Genomic DNA, 23,253 nt, shown 5'->3' on the forward strand with positions numbered 1-23,253 from the left:
TGTAATTACACAAAATTACGAAATAATGTTCGAATGTACGACCCAACGTTCGAACATGTTCACCTTCAAAATGAATACAACGTTCGAATGTTTAAATGATTTACGTTCGAACGTTTTGTTTGACGTTCTAATGTAAATATGATACGTTCGAACTATAACCAACGAACGTCAAATTTTCTCATTCGAATGTCAATCAGTCGGGTTAACGTTCGAACGTTCTGTTGGACGTTCGAATGTTACATTTTGTGACAGATTTCAACTGTCACAAAAAATCTCACGTTCGAACGTGACATCAAACGGAAGACTTCCAATTGTCACTAAAAATATTTTTTGTGACGCTTGTACAGTAAACTGTCACCAAATGTAATCCGTGATGCACATTACGTGACAGTGGTGGTGACGGTCAGAAACCGTCACCAAATATATTTCGTGACGTTTTTTCCATTTCTTGTGACAGTTTTATCTGTCACTAAAACCTATTTTTGTTCTAGTGTCTGCCAAGGAACTTGTCCATCTTTCTCCCACCAAACGATAAGCTTCGAATTAGATACAACCACGATATGAGTTATATTCATCTGAGTACATAATCTAAGACCATTTGAAAGAGCTATGATCTTCACAACATTATTAGAGTTTATATCACAGAATCTAACAAATGCAAAAATCATTTTGACCATCCAAAAATACGACGATTAGTTAAAGGTATATAATACAGCGTCATTTGAGGCGAAAATATTATTTGTAGAGAAATTTAGAAGAAGGCCGTATAACCAGAAAGGCATGATTAATATTACATCTTACATGATTCGTATTAACAGATTTTACAGTGGCACCGATTTTCATATCTAGATGTGAACATTAAGCATGTGCCAATATCTGTATGCCTATTTCCATATCTATAAATCAAAGTTGATGCCACAGAAAATTGAGGAAGATCATGCATTTAAACTATATATGCCAATTATTGTGTATGTGTTTATTTATTATTATTTTCATGGGATCATGTGATGTTGGTTTAAATAATAATTAGCAACATGATAATTTTGGATGCCAATATATAATTGCCAATAAAAAATTGTGGTGGAAAATTAAATATTCCCAACAAAGATTTACGTGTCAAGTGGCCACGTGAATTCACGCGTCACCCTGAACTAGCTAGGAACCATCCCCACTTCAAGCCACACCATTTCTTGCTTTACAATTTTTAAAAGTGGCACCTTTAGAAAACTGATCAGCCCCAACTAGAACAAGGCTACTCTAACTCAATTATTAAATAAGCCGTTTGGGAGCAAAGAGTTAAATTCGATTTTTAAATAATACAATTTAATTCGTATAAAATTTTATTTGATTTGATTAATATTCGTGAACAAATTCTTATATACCTCGACTCAACTCATTAGTTCGACTCGTACTATAATATTTACATATAAACATTAATTAAGAATTTATGCTTACATATAAACATAGTAGTATAATATTATTTATACTTACCTATAGTTATCACGCACTTATAAAGTATTATATATTAATAGTATCTTATATGAGTAATATGCATATTACGTACTAATATGCATTATTAATAATTAATAAACTCATGTTAAGAAAGTTACAATTAAAAAAAAAAACCAACATCTGAGCCGAGTCGAGCTGAACTTGAGCTCGGTCTCATTTTTCATTTAAACCGATCAAGCTTAGATAACTTAAGCTCGCTCAAGCCTTGAAGACAGCACTAGCTCCAATTAATTCAATGAACCCAACCGGCTGGAACCATCCTAGTTACTGGTAGATTAAAGTGATCACAATCTTATATATACATTCTGTTGATCCTAAATTTTATTTTTCTTTTTGTGAAAAAAATATATTTGTAAGCTTATTTATTTCCAGTTCTAACACACACTACATGGAGGATATGGAAACCATTAATATTTTAACTTTCCTTTTAATAAGTACTATAATTAGCTGCACGACAAACAATGTCTATAAAGTATAAATCGACATGTAAGTATTAGAGAACTCCTTCTATTTATATCACATCCGTCCGAAATTGGGTATTAGTTTGGGAAAAATATAGTTGCAAGCATAATTGTGCATTAATCTGTACACTAATGTGATGTGATATGATTGGTTAAAAAGTAGATTTTATTGAAAACAATATTAATTTAAATTTTAAGTATGAATAAATCAATATTGGTACACAGATTAGTATGCAACTATGCTTGTATGTAGCAAAACTCATTAGTTTGATGCGTTGGGTATAAGTAGGTCAGATTTGCAAATAACTAATGAGAAATGATATCGCATTGTGCGAGAGTCACATAATTTCTTTAGAAAAATGAGTTAATAATAGATCTTATCTTTTTAAAAATATACACTTTATAATTATACATAACATTAATTATAACTTATTGAATTATACGCCTAAATTGGTAAATGGAGACTTCAACGTTGTCGAAAATTATTTATTTAAACTTCATTAAAGACGAATGATCCAAGTGGACCTGAAATTACAGGCCCAAAAAGAGTGGATCTTTTATTAATAGACGATTTAGGGCACAAACTGGGAAAAAAATAAAAAAATCACTATCAATACTTATACAAGCTTCTTCTTTTCAGCCCAAAAAGGTTTGTCTCTGGAATAATGGGTCTGAGACTCTGAAGTGACTACTTTTTTGGACTCTGAGGAGACTTTCCAACCACAGCACGCAGGCCTCCGGTGAGCTTTGAGCACGCCACGTGGTAAACTCTTGCCCACCAAATAAATTAGATTAGCTTTTCAGTGGACCCCCACATTCTCTCTGCAGCCAATCGAAACACAAGAAACTTACAGATAGAAAACTCTTTCAATTATCCATCACCCAACTCCTCTTCTAACGGATAACCCCAATGGCCTCCACCCAAATTCTCTCACCCACCTCCACCTCCACCGCCATCTCCACCGCCATCTCTCTGACACCTCATTACCTCCACTCCTTCTCCAAATTATCCTTCCCTGGCTTGGCTTCCAAAAACTACAGACCAATAACCAAGCTCCACGTCTCCTCCCCTACCAACCAGCCCAGCGTCACCGCCGCAGCCACCTCCAAAAAGCCCACTGAGGAAACCATCTTCTTCGACGGCGGAGCCCACTACGGTGACCTTTTAGCCAACCTTCTTCTGGGTTTCACTCTGCTATGGCTACCTTTGACTCTTGCGGCGGTTTCAAGGGCCTTTTTTTTAAGGTACAGGTTCACCAACCTGCGGGTGACGGTTATTTCGGGGTTGACGGGTCAGGATCGGAGTGATTTCTCGTACACTGTGATCAAGGATGTTCAGGTGGTGCCGCGATTCATCGGTGAGTGGGGTGACATTGTCATTACTCTAAAGGATGGTACCAAGGTGGACCTCAGGAGCGTGCCTAAGTTCAGAGAGATTGCCAAGTATTGCCTCGACATGGCCAAGAAACCTGTGGATTTGAAGGAAAGAGTGAAGCCTAAAGGGTTTTAGAGAGTTTTGGTTCGGTTTAGTGGACATGGCCGGTTCATTAGTGGGGGGGAGTTATCTCTGGCCTTTGAGGTATGTACATTTTGTGGCTCATATAGCAATCTGCCTGTTATGAAGATAATTGGTGGTAAATTTCTTTTGTTTTTTAAATGATAACATGGCTTTTCAGTTTGTTTACTTTGGCCTTTTTGTGTCATAAATCAAATGGGTATTGATTTGCACCAATTTTTAGTAGTGGAAATTAATTTCTGGCTAATGATTTCGGATTTGTTTTAGTCAGAATCCAATTACGTTAAAAGTAGATGCATGTGCTTCTATTTCCGGTGAATGAAATCACGGTCTTCATTTTGCATCATTTGCTTAACAACATTTGTTTTGAATATATAAGAATCATCGAACCAAGATATGCTTCGATCGGTTACCAATAGTACAACGAAGTGGCTGCAAAATTAGGACCAAAGAATAGGTGGGATTCATGAGTAATGAATCAAACTGAAAGTCTTCTGCCATACACTAATTGACTAAGGGCTTGTTTAGGGTTGTATTAGGAGTCTTAATACGTGCTTACATAGTCTTAAGATCTCTTTAATTGAAAAAATAAATTGTTTAGATGTTATATATTAGAGTATTTTTTAATATTAAATAAGTTAAAAAGTATGTTTGAGGAGTTTGATACTTTTTCTCAAATATATTTTTCTGGATAATTTGGAATGTGGTTCAAATTTTAAAAAGATTATCAATGAATGAAAATATCCATATAACTTTTATATAATGAAAAATCTTCTGACCGGTACATCTACTTTTGGGCTGAGAACAGGTAGTCGTATCAAACTTCCAAACCCTAACTTAACCCGACCATTTAGATAACAGGTTGTGTCGTGTCGTGTCGTATCGTATCATTCATTTTGACTCATTTAATAATTAATTAGAAATGTGTTAACATGACACAATTCATTTAAACCCATTTGTTTCATGTAAATGGGTTGAACTAAAACATATAACTCATTTGATTTGATTAACATAATTTCATATAAAAATTAAAATTTATATTTATTAATAACTACAATATCTTAAAATATATATCAATATTTTTCAAATTTTAACATATTGTAAAACTAATATTACAAATTATATAATAACAAATATGATTATAGGTCTAAAATTACAATCCCAACAATAAAAACATAAGCTTTATGAGAAATGCCAATATCAAACTCAAATTCGCTAATTTCGTATCGTGTTCGTGATCATATTAGATTTATGGGTTGTGTCACATATTGTCACCCCTAGATTAGAATCTCTAAATAGTTGTTGGGTTTGATTGTCATATATAGATCTATCCTAATTGACAGATTACATTTAAAGGCTTTGGATGTTATTATTTACAATAGAAACACTTAGAAAGATCATTATCTATTATGCAATCATTACTTATCTCAAAAGTTCAAGTAGATGAGAAGAGTTTGATTTGATCTTTTATGTTTTTGAGCTTGAACTCAAGAGTACCTGATCTATGTTAATATTATATAAAATCATTAGTTGTTTTAAAAGGTTAAAATGAGGGAAATAGTTTGATTTCATTTGTATTTTATTTTAACACCTATTAATTTTTGAGAGAGGGTCTGGAATTATTATTTGACCGAGAAGGAAAAATGCATTGAAGAAATGGAGTGTCTTTATATGTAGATTCTAGTCGTGAATCGGCAAAATTAGTTGGTATCAGTATATATTTGATCTCTAATCGATCCAGCTAACCATTTATTGGGAAAAAGAACATGATCTCACGGATTTTTTATATTTAAAATGCCTATTTTGTTACAGTAGAAGTAGACCCATTTTTAGTTCAAAGTTAACTATAAATTAACATGTCACCAGGCAACAGATACATGAAGAGCTCCAGATACATTAACTATTTTGCTTCTTCAATAATTTGATATTCGTAGGATTTTACATCGATTATAAATACCATAATATTAGAGTTTGGACAACCCAAAAGGCCCCATAAAACCTAATGGGCTGGAAAAATGTAGCATTGAATTTAAGATGCACGCAGACACGACATAGCTTACATTGTGCCTTTACGAGGCTTCTTATGCAAACGACAATATATAAACTATGTAAAGTGTTGACAATATATACATTTATATATATACTAGTTGGCACTCAACGTGCAAGGCACGTTTCTCTAGTAGGAAGTAAAAAAATATTATATCTAATAAAAAATATGTTTATTAGATACAATATTTATTTTTCATTAGATACAATATTACCAGACAACTATCAAAATTTCCTAAAATAAAAACTAATGCTTGAATAAATAAAATGCATGAAAAGATAGTAATGATAATAATAATTACTTTTTATTACTAAAGTATTAAGTTAAAGACAAATAAGTTAAAATTGATACAAATTTGGAGAAATTGAAATTAGAGTTTTATTGAAATTACAATTTTTTCCTAACAAGAGCATAATCAAATAATCAAACAGTCTCAAGCATGAGCCAAATAAGATGCACTAATAACAAGGTTGGGCTTAGTTGTTGATAATTGGGGGTGAATGCGACCACAAAGTTTAGCAGCAAGTTTTCGTATATCGTCAAATTCAAACTTATGAAATGCCTTAAAATAAAGAACAGAAGAAATAAGTACATCTCATTCAATATACTGAAGTAACTGAGGTTATTCATGTGAATCAACTTGTTTAGAAGGAGAGCAGCAACATTGTCATGATTGTTGATATCTTGATCCACTGGAATTTTTCCAAATAACAAGCAAAGATTTTACAAGTGAACTGTAACTAAAAAATTTGCAAAATGAGAAGCTTCAATTGGGATTTAGAGAACATTCATGGGGGAGATGAATGAAATTATTAGATCTAAAATATCATATCTTAAATACAATTAGTATTTCAGATTCATATTACGGTTTTGTAAGAAAGTGTGCATTATTAAAGAAAAAATAAAATGGAACATATAGAAGATCTAACAGAAGATAGAAACACAAATATGAATATTTGTAAAGTATTATTTTATTATCTCGAAATAAAATTACAGAAATTTAAGGCTCTTCGCCTCATTGTTTAAACGCTCTTGCTCTTCAAAAATTTGCATGCCCCTCCTATCTAAAGAAGTAGGCAATTGAAAAGAAGATTTAAGGAATGATTTTAAATTTCTGTTCTCTTATTTTAGTGCTTCTATCTTCATGTTGGACTCCAGAAGAAGCCGTTGAAGGATAGAAATATTCTCGTTGAGTTTGTTAACCCCACCAATCTTGGATTGTAGTTGCTGAGAAAATGCGACAATGGTTGATGAGTATCGGGTACCGAGACTCACAAGCTCGTAGATAATTTCATCATCTGACTTATTAGTCAGATCATTATTGTATTGCATTATAGCACCTACGGTAGAAGCAGAAACAACTGGTAAACGAGGTACAGAATACCTCATATATTGGTTATGAGAAGATTGCTGAGCCATTGCAGAGTGAAAATGCAAAAAGAGATTGCAGAGTAAGAATGTAGACTAAATTTAGAAAAGTGAAGAAGATGAGATGCGAAAGAAGATGAGCTGAATAATTCTTTTATAGAAAAAATTATGACAAAGTATCTCTCTATTGCTTCACAACATCTTTCGTGAAGCATCTCTCTACAAGAGATAAGAGATGTAGCATCATAGTTTTGCGGTGCCTGATAGCTACAGAAGAGCGATGTAATATTATAGTTGCGGCGCCTGACAGCTACAAAAGACCTGTAAAAATCTTACGGATTAGAGTTGTCTGTTGTAAAATAGAGGATTACCATTTTTGTTGAGAGAGAGAGAGGTTAACGGCTTAATTTTGATGAATTCTTTACTAAGTATGTTATTTAGAAGAACACTTAAAGTATATCATTTATATTTTTCTAAGGCAATCGAGAGTTTACCATTGAAACCGAAGATGTTAGACATGGGTACAGCTGAAAAAATCTCGGGAGGTCGAATTCACACCGTTTTCTATCAGAAAACCCTCCAAACAGAGCAAAAAAGAGAAAACCAAAGAAGACAACGGCCAAAATCTCTTCATACAAAGCTTTATCAACAAAAATGGAAACCCACATGCAAATTCTATGAGATAGGGCAAAAAAAAGTAGAGAAAATAAGTGAGAGGAAAGAGAAGGTGATGAGCGAAATGATAAGAGTTGGGGTGGGTCAATGGAGAACACTTCTATTTCGTGAGAGGAATGTGGGAGGTTTGTGTACTTGACAATACACACAAGGAAAACCCACATGCAATGTATTTGTACTGAGAAGTGAATTCTCTCCCACCAAATGAAAACCAGGCGTCCTTAAAGTGGTTTTCGGTTTTGCTTTTTGGTGAATTACGACTTGTTTGGATGCTTGACTAAGTCTGTCTTCAACCCGTTAGATCCCTAGATTAACTACTCTACTCGCAACACCATCAACATTATATAACATCATATTTAATACATTACGCTACCCATTCATTATTAATCAATCATTCAAAGGATAATTATATATATATAGGTGTTGTCTGTCCAATAGAAACGAAATAAGTATTAAAAAAGACAGCATGTTGATAAGGTAGCAGCTAGCTAGCTGTAATTAATGATGTTATTAGCTATACATGATGATGATAAGATCAAAACGAAACGATCGATCAATAGATCATCACGGATGATTTTTTTTTGTGGGGTAATATTATATCATATATATCATTTTCAAAATAATCGTCGATCGCAAATTTCAAGATGTAGGTCCCTCCAACTATTTTTATATCACTCCTCTGTCTCAACGTCTGCATCCACTCTTGATCCCTTCAACATTTGATTTCAACATTTTTTTATATCGGTGATCATACGATAAATCTCGTACACCACATATTTGATATTTTTACTTTTTAAATTCTTTTTAAAATTTTTTTAGATTTATTTTTTTAAATTAATTTAATTTTTTTATTTATTATTCATATACTAAATATTTAATAAAAAATTAAAAAAATTAAAAATAAAGATAATATGTAGTATATTGAATGATGGATTTATATTTAAAATTATATATATATGTGTGTGGGCGCGCATGTAATTTTATTTTTTATTTTTTTAATTCTCTTTTTCACACTAAGTACTGAGCGAGCTGCTTGCTTGGCATTGACAAGAAGTAGACCAATTAATTAAACTCACTGTAGGAATTAAGGAACTCATACATATATGTATCACAGCTGGATGTTGCTATGTAGCTAGCTAGCATGCATGTGCAGTAGACTATTACCCTTGATAATTGAAAACTTGAAAAGTAATTAATTAATTAATGGTGGTGGGGATGATTAGGAGTGATGTAGTAATAGTAGTGGAATCAAGGTTAACAACAACCAATGTATCAACTCATTATAGTGGCTAGGCGATTTTTTTAAAATTTTTTATTCTTAATCATGTCTACTTTTTCCCTAATTTGTCGTTGTATTTTGCTCTTGCCAACTGATTTTCCATATTTAAGTTTCGATTTTGAGTGAAATTGAAGTTGATTCGGCACTATTAATTTCAACTACTTTTCCTAATGATCAGACCATTGACATAGACAGTTTAACTTTTGACAAATTGATCCTAAGGGAACTAAATAATTATAAAGAGGACAAAGAATAGGACTGCCGCCATTAATCGTAGACACATCAAATCCATTGTCTTTGGATAATAATAATAATAATAATAATAGTAATAGTAATAATAATTGAATAATTGATTGACTTATCTCAAGAAGTGGTCCACATTATGATTTTTTTTTATTATTGTCAATTTTATAAAAGAAATCCTATAATTTATAAATTATTGCTGAATAATTTTGTGGCCGGCTTCTTTGACTAATTACGCAGAGGCTGTTTGTAACAACAACTCGCTTGAAAGCAATTGATATATTATTATGCATGAACTGCAATTCACTTTAAAGCAATTGAGATAGGAAGTTGCTCGTCATTTTCTTTGTATTTGGCCCACCATCGAGAAAATTCAAGTACGGTTTATAGTCAAATTTATTAGGTGATGATTTAGAATATAAATCCATTTTCTTTGGTATCATCTTTTCCAGCTCCCACAGCTAACACTACCTAAAAAGAAAATTTAAGAGTTTTACTATTTTTAAGGATAGTCATATTAATATTAATTAATTTATATATAAAATTTAAATTAATATTATTTTTAATAAAATTTATTTTTTTACCAATTATATTAGATTAATATATATATTATTGCTGCTGTCTTTATAACGATTCTCTGTTGGATCCACCAACTATTAAAAATAAAGAGTGAGTCAAGCAAGGAGAAGAAAATATGAAGACAAACTAATAAGTTTAAAAAATAGATTTAGATAAAAATGAGATCCGAAAATTATTTCAACCACCATCCAGCTTTAGCTTTTAAGTTTAAATTTTTGACTTTTGTCCTACCAAAGATGAAAGAGAGGCAAAGAAAGGGATATCTTTGGGTCTATTGGAAGTGAAGAGCTTTTTGATGGCAATATCGTCAATGATAGGCCCACAAGCGGGGTCATCCTGCATCCCCAGATTCCTAAAAACCAAAGTCACCTCTTCCTCATCCGCCTCAAATGCGTAGGCGTACAGGTCTCATCTCTGCACATTGTACAGCGTTTGTAAGTCTATCGTTTGCGACGCTGGCACCACCGACACGTTCAGCAATCAGCAACACCGCTATGCACCGCTCAACAGCAGGTAAGAGAGGGATTTTCCACCTCAAATTCATCGTAATAAGAAACCGTATAATCTTGTAAGCGAAGTAAAAGGAAAACAACAAATTAATTAAGCAATAATTAACATCACCATTTCGAAGTTAAAAACCAAGTATAAAGGAAGAAAATTACGATGAGATCTACAAGAATCATTGCTAACACGAGAAAAATAATTGCTAAACTCCAAAAACCACAAATGATAAGCCAAGAACAAGAAACATGATCTCTCAATTATTTTAGAAAGAATAGAACATCACTGACGAGGAGAAAAGAAAGCTATTATCTAAAGCATAGCCTAAAAGCATTAATACTCACTTGCATGTGATGACTAAGCAAACAATAAACACCGCACCTATTTACATCAAACATATCTAATTAAAATTCTTGTTACTCAAAATAACCATGAGTTTAATCATGTACATTTATGCTAGATTATTTAATATTCACTCTGAAATCCAAATCTCATGTAAAAATTCAAATTATCAAAAGAATCTATTTTTTTTTATTTAATTCAACAAATAAAACAATGATATCCTCTTCAAAATCTTAGGCCCAAGTTGCCTGATAGTCAAAGGGGTTAGACAGCTAACCAAAAACTTTTACTCATCCCTTGCCTCATGCTTGTGGTTTTAACTTAAATAAAAAGACATTGAGTCATTATGGCAAACAAACCAGCAGCTCTATGCCTCTCTCTCTTCCGCAATTTCTGTTTCTGTTGTATGCAACAAGCTGCAGCCATCATTGTTCCTCGCCGGTCGGTTTCTTTTCTCACTCCTCTTGTGTCTCACTTTCCCTTGATCTCTCTCTCATCTCCCTGTTTCGTATTACAATCTTCGTGGCTGCTGACCTCCCTCACTTGCTTCAGTCGCCACTTGTCACAACGCCATCGTGCACCGCGCTTTGTCACCCCGTGGGACTCAAAAGCAAATAAATCAAACGACGTGAATGGAAGAAAAAAAATGTGATGACCCGCTTTTAAGTGTATTTTCGCTGAAATAATTGTTTTTATTTTAATTAATATATCAGATATTTTATTTTATTTTAATTGCGTTTTTAAAGTCGGTTTTTAATTTATTTTAATTTATTTGAGGTTGTGTTTTATTTCTTTTAGTTGTTTTTGTGGTTTTAATCTTTTTGGCGGTTTGTTTCTTTTTCCCGGAGTGAGGACTGGACCTCATTTCTTTTCACATCTTTTTCTTTTTCTCTTTTCCCTTTTTTCTTTTTCCCTTCTTTTCTTTTTTCTTCTTTTTCTTTTTCTCTTTCTTTTCTCTCTCCTCTCTCCCGCTCGACCCGGTCACCCCCCCCCCGTGCTCTCTCTCTCTTCTCTCTCTCTCCCTACGCCGGCGTCACCTTCCCTAAGCCCTACCGCCGCCGTCCGGCCACCGTTCGGCCTCCCACCGGTCCCATTCTCTTCCTCTCCTTCCGGTCTACCTTCCCTCCAAAACCCACCCCCAACCGGCCGGCCATTTGGCCGGAAAAAGCTTCCAAAGGGCGCACGGATTTTGCTCCGATCCGCCGCCGTCGCTCCACCTCCGGCCACCATTTCTTCACCACTTCATCACCGACTCCTTGCCGTCCTAACCCACCTATTTCCGGCCTCCAACGACCACCGGAACAGCTCCTACGAGCTTAGTTTCCGTTTTGGGTAATCCGGCCATTCCGCCGCCACCCACGGCCGCCCGTCACTTCCAATAGCTTCACAACCATCCCTAGACCATTCCCTATCAATCCCGTGTCCTAGTTTGTCCCCGTTCAAAAGTGGGTTTTTCGGACCCACGGCCACAGTGAATTTTCACTGTGACGTTGCTGTTTTTCCGCCGTTTGCAACGCCTCGTGTTTTCTAAAATTGCCGTATAGCGCTGTAAGTATTTTCCAAACCCTATTTTCAGATTTAAATATATATTGCTCATTCAATTTATTTATTATCTGTTGTTGGTTGTTGATTCCGGACTGAGTCCGAGGAGTTTCGGGGGTCGGATGGATGGAGGATGGAGTTGCTTGATTATTTGATTTATGTGGTTGGATCATTTTAATGTGCTTTGTTATGGCATTACATGATGCATGCACGTGTGTTGTGGGTTTATGAGAAAAGCCTGTGTTTTGGCGTGAGTGTGTTGCGGGTGCGTGTGTATCACGAGCCCAAGCCGGGATGGGTTATTATCTCGGTGGAGCTCCTCTGGTCACTCGGGAGCGGAATAAACTGAGTGATGTCCCCTGAGTTATCGAAAGCGATAATGGGAGCGGGACTAGGGGGTGCTTGGCTACGAACGCGCCGGGCGCGGAACCGGGCATCGGCCTACTCACCGACTCCGTGGCCCTTCGCTGGCGAGGGCTAGAGGATGCTTGGCTACGCACGCGCGGGGCGCGGAACTGGGCATCGCTTGTTGGGTGTCACATGCGTGGCGGTACTCTGCGGTGTGACACTGGAGCCAGGGTGTGCGGATGACCCCTAGGGGAGGTCATGGTGCATACGGTTAAAATTGGATAACGGTTTGAGATGTCAAATGTGTCTTTTGGCGTGCGTGGAAAACTTGTGTTTTACGGGTTGGTGCATTGGGCATGTTTCATGCATCTTGTTTGAGTTATATGTGTTTTTATCTGGTAGTGTTTGGGTTTTACTTACCTGCGGTACCATTCGTGGTTCCGTAGCTTTTGGTGCAGGAGATGAGGTTGAGGAGGAAGAGGCTGAGCCCGAGGATGCGGCTCCGCCGGGTTGCTGATGTTATCTTTTTATTTGTTTAAAACTGTATTTGTGGTATATGTAATATTTTATCTATGTACGTTTTAAACAGCTTGTATTACGTTAAGAAAAATTCTGGTACTTAGTTATGACTTTCTTATCCGCTGCTTGTCTCTCTGTACACAATTGCTGCCTTGCACACACTCGGCACCCGTCGATGGGATGGTGACCCCGGGTGTCACCATCCGGACGTCTCAATTTTCCCGTGTTCGGGCGTGGGGATTTTGGGGGCGTCACAGGTGGTATCAGAGCGGTTTGGCTCTGGGTAAAACCACAAGTCCCGTAGGTAGTACCAGAATGTTTTTAAAGTTGTGTTTTAAAATTATGTTAAGTATAGTTGTTTTATTTGTTTTATTTGTTTATGTTTGTTTGCTTGTTTTATTTAGTTATGTTTTGGCATGCTGGTTCCTTTTATTTCTCGCTGCGTGGTGCTGTTTTTGTTTTGTTGGTTTTATGATGGTTTTTGTTTGTTTTCTTAAAGGAGGGTCAAGAGTGGTGTTGTGACAGAATTATGGGGAGACCAGGTAGACCAAGGAAAAATACTCAGGAACCGCAAGACAATACATCCAGGGATGACTCCATAGCCGAAGCAATTCGGCAGATGACGGAGTTCATGCAACAGAATATTAGGCCACAACAGGCAGGGCCTTGGCCACCACAAGGACCTTGGCCACCACAAGGGGGTCCTTGGCCACCATCAGGAGGGCCCTATCCACCGTCAGGAGAGCCTTGTCCGCCACAGGGAATGTATTGGCCACAACCAGGAGGTCCCTGGCCATATCAGGGAGGGCCTTGGATGTATCAAGGAGGGTCCAGTAGCATGGTGCAAGCCGGATGCACCTATGAGCGCTTCTTGGCGCATAGGACTCCACACTTCAATGGGAATGAGGATCCACTTCAGGCTGGGAAATGGATCAAAGATCTGGAGAAGACTTTTGAGGTGTGTGGGTGTACTGAAGCACAACAAGTACTCTATGCCAGCTACCTCTTACAAGGTATCGCTTCTGATTGGTGGGATACCAGGAGGGTGATGTTGGAAGCTGAACTGGGATCTTTCGCTGCGGTGACCTGGCAGCGTTTCAAGAAGGAGTTCAATGACCGCTTCTTTCCCGCATCGGTAAGGAAGCAAAAGGCAAGAGAATTCTCTAATCTGGTCCAAGGGGGCGCAACAGTGGAACAATACGCCCGGAGGTTCATAGAACTTGAGCGGTTTGCTCCTCATCTTGTTGCCACAGAGGAGCTGCGAGCTGAGCGTTTTCAGGAGGGACTACGCCCTGATATACGCCGATTGGTGGTCAGCCATCGGATATCCACTTTTCAGGAGTTAGTGGATGTGGCCACCCTTATAGAGCGGGAAAATAATCTGTGTATGGGATCCCCTTCAGGGCAAAAGAGGCGGAGTTTTTCTGGTGAAGGAAGCAGCTCGGGTTCGCCTCAGAAGTTTGTTCAGCGGACTGGAACCCGATCTCAAGCATCCTCCAGTGTTCGCATGGGAGGACGTATGCCTGTTTGTGGGGTTTGTAATAGAGCTCATGAGGGCGAATGTCGCACGAGTAGCGGACCCCAGTGTTATCGGTGCGGTCAAGTGGGACATATAGTTCGGGATTGCCCCGTCAGAGCTCAAGGAAGCCGTGGAGGTAGACACGGTGGAAGAACCAACCCGAGACAAGCAGTGCAAGCCCGGGTTTATGCTGTCACGCCCGGAGAGGTGGACGATGAGGCACCAGCGACCCATGATGCTGGAGTAATCACAGGTATGGATTAATTTAATCTTTTAAGTTGGATTTATTTTTGGTATATTTGGTTTCTTCGCTGTTTTTTTTGGATTTTATGGGTTGTGTGTTTGGTTCAGGAAGAGTTCGTTTGTATGAGTTTTATGCTTGTACCTTGTTTGATTCTGGTGCTTCACGATCGTTTGTGTCTTCCACATTTGCTCGGGTGTGTAACTTGGTCACGGAACCGTTGCCGAAGGCTATGGTAGTGGCGCTGCCCGACGGCGAGATGGTGTGGTGTTCCAAGGTTGCTTTGGGATGCCCGTTAAATTTTGAGGGAAGATTTTTGGATGCTGATCTGGTGGTATTCAAGCTGTTGGGTTTTGATATCATCCTCGGGATGGATTGGCTATACCGATATTCTGCGACTATTAATTGCAGAAGTCGGACAATTAGCTTTCAGCTTCCGGATGGTGATTGTCTGGAATTTGCGGGGAGTAGATTAAAAGAAAAGCCGATGATTATATCGGCGATACAGGCAAGAAGAGAGATTGCATGGGGAGCGGATGCATTCTTGGTCCAGATGGTGTCCACGCCGTCTGAGAAGAAGTCCTTGGCAGACATTCCAGTTGTGGAAGAGTTCCCCGATGTGTTTGTGGATGACTTGCCCGGACTACCCCCCGTGCGAGAGATGGAGTTTGTTATAGACTTGGAACCTGGAGCGGCTCCTGTGCATAAGGCTCCTTACCGCATGGCACCGGCTGAATTGAAAGAGTTGAAGACTCAGTTGCAAGAATTAGTAGAGAAGGGGTTTATTCAGCCTAGTACGTCGCCGTGGGGTGCTCCAGTTTTATTTGTTAAAAAGAAAGATGGAACCCTTCGTATGTGCATTGACTATAGGGAGTTGAACAAGGTGACCATCAAAAATAAATATCCTCTCCCACGGATAGATGATTTATTTGACCAACTTCAGGGGGCAGCGGTGTTCTCTAAAATTGATCTGAGGTCGGGATACTACCAGCTGAGAATCAGAGAGCAGGATGTGCCGAAAACTGCCTTCAGGTCGAGGTATGGACACTATGAATTTAAGGTGATGCCATTTGGGCTAGCTAATGCTCCTGCCGCTTTCATGGATTTAATGAATCGGGTGTTCCAACCTTATCTGGATTCCTTTGTGGTAGTATTTATTGATGATATACTGATTTATTCCCGAGATATTGAAGAGCATGTGTATCATCTTAGTTTGGTACTTGAGAAATTGAGAGAGCACCAGTTGTACGCCAAGCTCAGCAAGTGTGAGTTCTGGTTGGAAGAAGTTAAATTTCTTGGGCATGTAATTTCCCAGGGTGGAGTGGCAGTTGATCCCAGTAAGGTAGAAGCCATTTTGTCATGGCCACGCCCAACTACAGTACGCGAGATCAGGAGTTTCTTGGGGCTCGCCGGTTACTACCGAAGGTTTGTTGAGGGTTTTGCTCGCTTATCCGGACCTCTCACAGCTTTGACTCGGAAGAATACAGAATTTGTTTGGTCAGAGAAATGTGAGAGAAGCTTCCAGGAATTGAAGAACAGGCTGACGACGGCACCAGTGTTAGCACTCCCAGAACCGCATAAGCCGTTTGTAGTCTTCAGTGATGCGTCTAAGTTCGGTTTGGGTTGTGTCCTTATGCAGGAAGGACGGGTTGTAGCCTATGCATCCCGTCAGCTTAAGGACCATGAGAAGAATTATCCGACGCATGATCTAGAGTTGGCTGCGATTGTTTTTGCACTCAAGATCTGGCGGCATTTCTTGTATGGGGAAGCTTGCGAGGTTTTTACTGATCATAAGAGCCTGAAACATTTGTTTTCCCAGAAAAATCTGAATATGAGGCAAAGGCGTTGGCTGGAGCTAATCAGTGACTATCAGTGTGAGATCAAGTACCACCCGGGGAAGGCTAACATAGTTGCTGATGCTTTGAGCCGGAAGTCTCATTTGGAGGATGAAGCCGAACCGTCAGAAATGGATTCGTTACTTTATGGGATGAGAAGGCTTCTTATAGAGAGTTCGCAGCAAGTAGAGATTTTGTCTTCGGTTCTGGACATTCGGGTAATAGATTTTGAAGAATTGAAAGCTCTCCAAAGAAAAGATCCGAAGCTGCTGAACATCAGGAAAAGAGTCCGAAAATCTCGAGGGCCGTTGCACTATAGCATGGATAGTGATGGGGTACTTCGGTTCCGAGATCGCAGAGTGATCCCGAAGGACGCAGATTTCAAAGAACGAATCATGGCGGAAGCTCATGCGGCCCCGTATTCAGTTCATCCCGGCAGTACAAAGATGTATCGAGACTTGAAGAAAAATTACTGGTGGGATGGAATGAAGAAGGACGTTGCCTTATATGTGGAGAAATGCCACACGTGTCGTCAGGTAAAGGCCGAGCATCAGAGACCTGCAGGTATGCTCCAACCCCTCCCTATTCCTGAGTGGAAGTGGGATGACATCACGATGGATTTCGTAGTGGGTTTGCCGAGAACACCTAGTGGGAAGAATTCTGTTTGGGTGATTGTGGACCGGTTAACGAAGAGTGCTCATTTTCTGCCTGTTAACAACACCGACTCTTTGGGTAAGTTGACTCGTTTGTGTGTCAAGGAGATAGTGCGACTACACGGTGTACCGAAGAGTATAGTGTCGGATCGAGACCCGAGGTTTACGTCGCAGTTCTGGAAGAGTTTGCAGGCAGCTTTGGGTACTAAGTTGAAGTTCAGTACTGCTTATCACCCGCAGACAGATGGCCAGTCAGAGCGCACCATCCAGACTCTGGAAGACATGTTGCGAGCTTGTGCCCTGGAATTCCAAGGGAGTTGGGAAAATCATTTGCCGCTCATTGAGTTTGCCTACAATAACAGCTACCATGCGACCATTCAGATGGCTCCCTATGAAGCTCTTTATGGGAGAAAGTGTAGGTCGCCCTTGTGTTGGGATGAAGTTGGGGAGAGTAGGGTATTTGGACCCGAAATAATTCAGGAAATGCAAAGCCAAGTCCGGATCATCAGAGAAAAAATGGCGGCAGCTCAGAGTCGCCAGAAAAGCTACGCTGATACCAGGAGGAGAGAATTGTCATTTGAAGTTGGTGATTGGGTTTATCTTAAAGTCTCTCCCATGAGAGGTGTTAAGCGTTTTGGTAAGAAAAGGAAACTAGATCCGAGGTACGTCGGCCCTTTTCAGATTCTGGAGAGAGTAGGGTCCGTTGCCTATAGAGTTGCTTTGCCGGATTATTTTGGGGATGTTCATGATGTCTTCCACGTATCATCCCTGAAGAAGAGCTTTGGACAGCAAGAGCCACGCTTCGTCGACCCAACGAGTATTCAGTTGCAACCGGATCTCACTTACGAGGTTGTTCCATCGCAGATTTTGGATTGGAAGGAGCAACAATTGAGGTCCAAGACGATACCGTTGGTTAAAGTGGCTTGGGGAGATCCGTTAGCTCAAGACTTCTCTTGGGAGCGAGCAGCGGACATGAGGGAGCTATATCCATATTTGTTTGAATGATGAAGGTATGTAATTTTAATCTTGGTCTCAGTTGGTTCATGTGCGTTTGTGTGGCTTGGTTTAAGTTGGTGGTGATCTTGCAATTTCGAGGACGAAATTGTTTTTAAGGAGGGGAGGATGTGATGACCCGCTTTTAAGTGTATTTTCGCTGAAATAATTGTTTTTATTTTAATTAATATATCAGATATTTTATTTTATTTTAATTGCGTTTTTAAAGTCGGTTTTTAATTTATTTTAATTTATTTGAGGTTGTGTTTTATTTCTTTTAGTTGTTTTTGTGGTTTTAATCTTTTTGGCGGTTTGTTTCTTTTTCCCGGAGTGAGGACTGGACCTCATTTCTTTTCACATCTTTTTCTTTTTCTCTTTGCCCTTTTTTCTTTTTCCCTTCTTTTCTTTTTTCTTCTTTTTCTTTTTCTCTTTCTTTTCTCTCTCCTCTCTCCCGCTCGACCCGGTCACCCCCCCCCCGTGCTCTCTCTCTCTTCTCTCTCTCTCCCTACGCCGGCGTCACCTTCCCTAAGCCCTACCGCCGCCGTCCGGCCACCGTTCGGCCTCCCACCGGTCCCATTCTCTTCCTCTCCTTCCGGTCTACCTTCCCTCCAAAACCCACCCCCAACCGGCCGGCCATTTGGCCGGAAAAAGCTTCCAAAGGGCGCACGGATTTTGCTCCGATCCGCCGCCGTCGCTCCACCTCCGGCCACCATTTCTTCACCACTTCATCACCGACTCCTTGCCGTCCTAACCCACCTATTTCCGGCCTCCAACGACCACCGGAACAGCTCCTACGAGCTTAGTTTCCGTTTTGGGTAATCCGGCCATTCCGCCGCCACCCACGGCCGCCCGTCACTTCCAATAGCTTCACAACCATCCCTAGACCATTCCCTATCAATCCCGTGTCCTAGTTTGTCCCCGTTCAAAAGTGGGTTTTTCGGACCCACGGCCACAGTGAATTTTCATTGTGACGTTGCTGTTTTTCCGCCGTTTGCAACGCCTCGTGTTTTCTAAAATTGCCGTATAGCGCTGTAAGTATTTTCCAAACCCTATTTTCAGATTTAAATATATATTGCTCATTCAATTTATTTATTATCTGTTGTTGGTTGTTGATTCCGGACTGAGTCCGAGGAGTTTCGGGGGTCGGATGGATGGAGGATGGAGTTGCTTGATTATTTGATTTATGTGGTTGGATCATTTTAATGTGCTTTGTTATGGCATTACATGATGCATGCACGTGTGTTGTGGGTTTATGAGAAAAGCCTGTGTTTTGGCGTGAGTGTGTTGCGGGTGCGTGTGTATCACGAGCCCAAGCCGGGATGGGTTATTATCTCGGTGGAGCTCCTCTGGTCACTCGGGAGCGGAATAAACTGAGTGATGTCCCCTGAGTTATCGAAAGCGATAATGGGAGCGGGACTAGGGGGTGCTTGGCTACGAACGCGCCGGGCGCGGAACCGGGCATCGGCCTACTCACCGACTCCGTGGCCCTTCGCTGGCGAGGGCTAGAGGATGCTTGGCTACGCACGCGCGGGGCGCGGAACTGGGCATCGCTTGTTGGGTGTCACATGCGTGGCGGTACTCTGCGGTGTGACACTGGAGCCAGGGTGTGCGGATGACCCCTAGGGGAGGTCATGGTGCATACGGTTAAAATTGGATAACGGTTTGAGATGTCAAATGTGTCTTTTGGCGTGCGTGGAAAACTTGTGTTTTACGGGTTGGTGCATTGGGCATGTTTCATGCATCTTGTTTGAGTTATATGTGTTTTTATCTGGTAGTGTTTGGGTTTTACTTACCTGCGGTACCATTCGTGGTTCCGTAGCTTTTGGTGCAGGAGATGAGGTTGAGGAGGAAGAGGCTGAGCCCGAGGATGCGGCTCCGCCGGGTTGCTGATGTTATCTTTTTATTTGTTTAAAACTGTATTTGTGGTATATGTAATATTTTATCTATGTACGTTTTAAACAGCTTGTATTACGTTAAGAAAAATTCTGGTACTTAGTTATGACTTTCTTATCCGCTGCTTGTCTCTCTGTACACAATTGCTGCCTTGCACACACTCGGCACCCGTCGATGGGATGGTGACCCCGGGTGTCACCATCCGGACGTCTCAATTTTCCCGTGTTCGGGCGTGGGGATTTTGGGGGCGTCACAGGTGGTATCAGAGCGGTTTGGCTCTGGGTAAAACCACAAGTCCCGTAGGTAGTACCAGAATGTTTTTAAAGTTGTGTTTTAAAATTATGTTAAGTATAGTTGTTTTATTTGTTTTATTTGTTTATGTTTGTTTGCTTGTTTTATTTAGTTATGTTTTGGCATGCTGGTTCCTTTTATTTCTCGCTGCGTGGTGCTGTTTTTGTTTTGTTGGTTTTATGATGGTTTTTGTTTGTTTTCTTAAAGGAGGGTCAAGAGTGGTGTTGTGACAGAATTATGGGGAGACCAGGTAGACCAAGGAAAAATACTCAGGAACCGCAAGACAATACATCCAGGGATGACTCCATAGCCGAAGCAATTCGGCAGATGACGGAGTTCATGCAACAGAATATTAGGCCACAACAGGCAGGGCCTTGGCCACCACAAGGACCTTGGCCACCACAAGGGGGTCCTTGGCCACCATCAGGAGGGCCCTATCCACCGTCAGGAGAGCCTTGTCCGCCACAGGGAATGTATTGGCCACAACCAGGAGGTCCCTGGCCATATCAGGGAGGGCCTTGGATGTATCAAGGAGGGTCCAGTAGCATGGTGCAAGCCGGATGCACCTATGAGCGCTTCTTGGCGCATAGGACTCCACACTTCAATGGGAATGAGGATCCACTTCAGGCTGGGAAATGGATCAAAGATCTGGAGAAGACTTTTGAGGTGTGTGGGTGTACTGAAGCACAACAAGTACTCTATGCCAGCTACCTCTTACAAGGTATCGCTTCTGATTGGTGGGATACCAGGAGGGTGATGTTGGAAGCTGAACTGGGATCTTTCGCTGCGGTGACCTGGCAGCGTTTCAAGAAGGAGTTCAATGACCGCTTCTTTCCCGCATCGGTAAGGAAGCAAAAGGCAAGAGAATTCTCTAATCTGGTCCAAGGGGGCGCAACAGTGGAACAATACGCCCGGAGGTTCATAGAACTTGAGCGGTTTGCTCCTCATCTTGTTGCCACAGAGGAGCTGCGAGCTGAGCGTTTTCAGGAGGGACTACGCCCTGATATACGCCGATTGGTGGTCAGCCATCGGATATCCACTTTTCAGGAGTTAGTGGATGTGGCCACCCTTATAGAGCGGGAAAATAATCTGTGTATGGGATCCCCTTCAGGGCAAAAGAGGCAGAGTTTTTCTGGTGAAGGAAGCAGCTCGGGTTCGCCTCAGAAGTTTGTTCAGCGGACTGGAACCCGATCTCAAGCATCCTCCAGTGTTCGCATGGGAGGACGTATGCCTGTTTGTGGGGTTTGTAATAGAGCTCATGAGGGCGAATGTCGCACGAGTAGCGGACCCCAGTGTTATCGGTGCGGTCAAGTGGGACATATAGTTCGGGATTGCCCCGTCAGAGCTCAAGGAAGCCGTGGAGGTAGACACGGTGGAAGAACCAACCCGAGACAAGCAGTGCAAGCCCGGGTTTATGCTGTCACGCCCGGAGAGGTGGACGATGAGGCACCAGCGACCCATGATGCTGGAGTAATCACAGGTATGGATTAATTTAATCTTTTAAGTTGGATTTATTTTTGGTATATTTGGTTTCTTCGCTGTTTTTTTTGGATTTTATGGGTTGTGTGTTTGGTTCAGGAAGAGTTCGTTTGTATGAGTTTTATGCTTGTACCTTGTTTGATTCTGGTGCTTCACGATCGTTTGTGTCTTCCACATTTGCTCGGGTGTGTAACTTGGTCACGGAACCGTTGCCGAAGGCTATGGTAGTGGCGCTGCCCGACGGCGAGATGGTGTGGTGTTCCAAGGTTGCTTTGGGATGCCCGTTAAATTTTGAGGGAAGATTTTTGGATGCTGATCTGGTGGTATTCAAGCTGTTGGGTTTTGATATCATCCTCGGGATGGATTGGCTATACCGATATTCTGCGACTATTAATTGCAGAAGTCGGACAATTAGCTTTCAGCTTCCGGATGGTGATTGTCTGGAATTTGCGGGGAGTAGATTAAAAGAAAAGCCGATGATTATATCGGCGATACAGGCAAGAAGAGAGATTGCATGGGGAGCGGATGCATTCTTGGTCCAGATGGTGTCCACGCCGTCTGAGAAGAAGTCCTTGGCAGACATTCCAGTTGTGGAAGAGTTCCCCGATGTGTTTGTGGATGACTTGCCCGGACTACCCCCCGTGCGAGAGATGGAGTTTGTTATAGACTTGGAACCTGGAGCGGCTCCTGTGCATAAGGCTCCTTACCGCATGGCACCGGCTGAATTGAAAGAGTTGAAGACTCAGTTGCAAGAATTAGTAGAGAAGGGGTTTATTCAGCCTAGTACGTCGCCGTGGGGTGCTCCAGTTTTATTTGTTAAAAAGAAAGATGGAACCCTTCGTATGTGCATTGACTATAGGGAGTTGAACAAGGTGACCATCAAAAATAAATATCCTCTCCCACGGATAGATGATTTATTTGACCAACTTCAGGGGGCAGCGGTGTTCTCTAAAATTGATCTGAGGTCGGGATACTACCAGCTGAGAATCAGAGAGCAGGATGTGCCGAAAACTGCCTTCAGGTCGAGGTATGGACACTATGAATTTAAGGTGATGCCATTTGGGCTAGCTAATGCTCCTGCCGCTTTCATGGATTTAATGAATCGGGTGTTCCAACCTTATCTGGATTCCTTTGTGGTAGTATTTATTGATGATATACTGATTTATTCCCGAGATATTGAAGAGCATGTGTATCATCTTAGTTTGGTACTTGAGAAATTGAGAGAGCACCAGTTGTACGCCAAGCTCAGCAAGTGTGAGTTCTGGTTGGAAGAAGTTAAATTTCTTGGGCATGTAATTTCCCAGGGTGGAGTGGCAGTTGATCCCAGTAAGGTAGAAGCCATTTTGTCATGGCCACGCCCAACTACAGTACGCGAGATCAGGAGTTTCTTGGGGCTCGCCGGTTACTACCGAAGGTT

At 40.7% G+C, this 23,253-nt stretch overlaps 1 protein-coding gene across 1 annotated transcript; it reads left to right on the top strand.

The window, feature by feature from the left end:
• The first annotated feature begins 2,682 nt into the window (after positions 1–2,682).
• LOC122309026 lies at positions 2,683–3,736 on the top strand. The gene has a single exon (XM_043122370.1). The coding sequence runs from the start codon at positions 2,884–2,886 to the stop codon at positions 3,481–3,483; it is 600 nt and encodes a 199-aa protein (XP_042978304.1). The 5' UTR covers positions 2,683–2,883; the 3' UTR covers positions 3,484–3,736.
• Positions 3,737–23,253: the final 19,517 nt, after the last annotated feature.

This window comes from Carya illinoinensis, chromosome 5 (assembly GCF_018687715.1).
Source record: "Carya illinoinensis cultivar Pawnee chromosome 5, C.illinoinensisPawnee_v1, whole genome shotgun sequence".
NCBI lineage: Eukaryota > Viridiplantae > Streptophyta > Magnoliopsida > Fagales > Juglandaceae > Carya > Carya illinoinensis.

Coding starts and splice junctions, on each gene's coding strand:
- LOC122309026 (XM_043122370.1), top strand. CDS start 2,884: ATGGCCTCCACCCAAATTCTCTCACCCACCTCCACCTCCACCGCCATC.